We start from the raw sequence: 249 nt of genomic DNA, 5'->3' as shown, positions 1-249 counted from the left end.
CCCCCGCGTATCCTTCATGCCCTTCCTAAAGGCTGGCAGGGAGCACCAGGGTCCGTCCCTCCTCCTACCTGGGCCAGGCGCTGCTGGCTCTCCGGATCACCAGGCTTGGCCACCGCCTTCCGCGCCTCCTCGATGAGGTTGTTGGCTTTATCCATGACGTCGCTGGCACACTCCAGCATGGCGTTCTGTGCCTGTGGGTCGGGGGTGCTGGCTGCCACGCCACGGGCAGCTTGGGCGAGGGAGGGCCGG

General features: G+C 67.5%; 1 protein-coding gene across 1 annotated transcript in view; it reads right to left on the bottom strand.

Moving 5' to 3' along the window:
• LOC104274854 (talin-1-like) overlaps positions 1–249 on the bottom strand; it is a gene marked incomplete at its 3' end in the record, with an annotated part of 27,265 nt that overhangs the window by 13,267 nt on the left and 13,749 nt on the right. The window contains 1 exon segment of the mRNA XM_009870606.1: positions 29–242. Within this exon segment, the coding sequence (XP_009868908.1) occupies positions 29–242 (214 nt within the window).

The sequence above is a fragment of the Apaloderma vittatum genome, unplaced genomic scaffold, assembly GCF_000703405.1.
Source record: "Apaloderma vittatum isolate BGI_N311 unplaced genomic scaffold, ASM70340v1 scaffold30275, whole genome shotgun sequence".
NCBI lineage: Eukaryota > Metazoa > Chordata > Aves > Trogoniformes > Trogonidae > Apaloderma > Apaloderma vittatum.
This window is presented reverse-complemented; position numbering and strand designations above follow the sequence as displayed.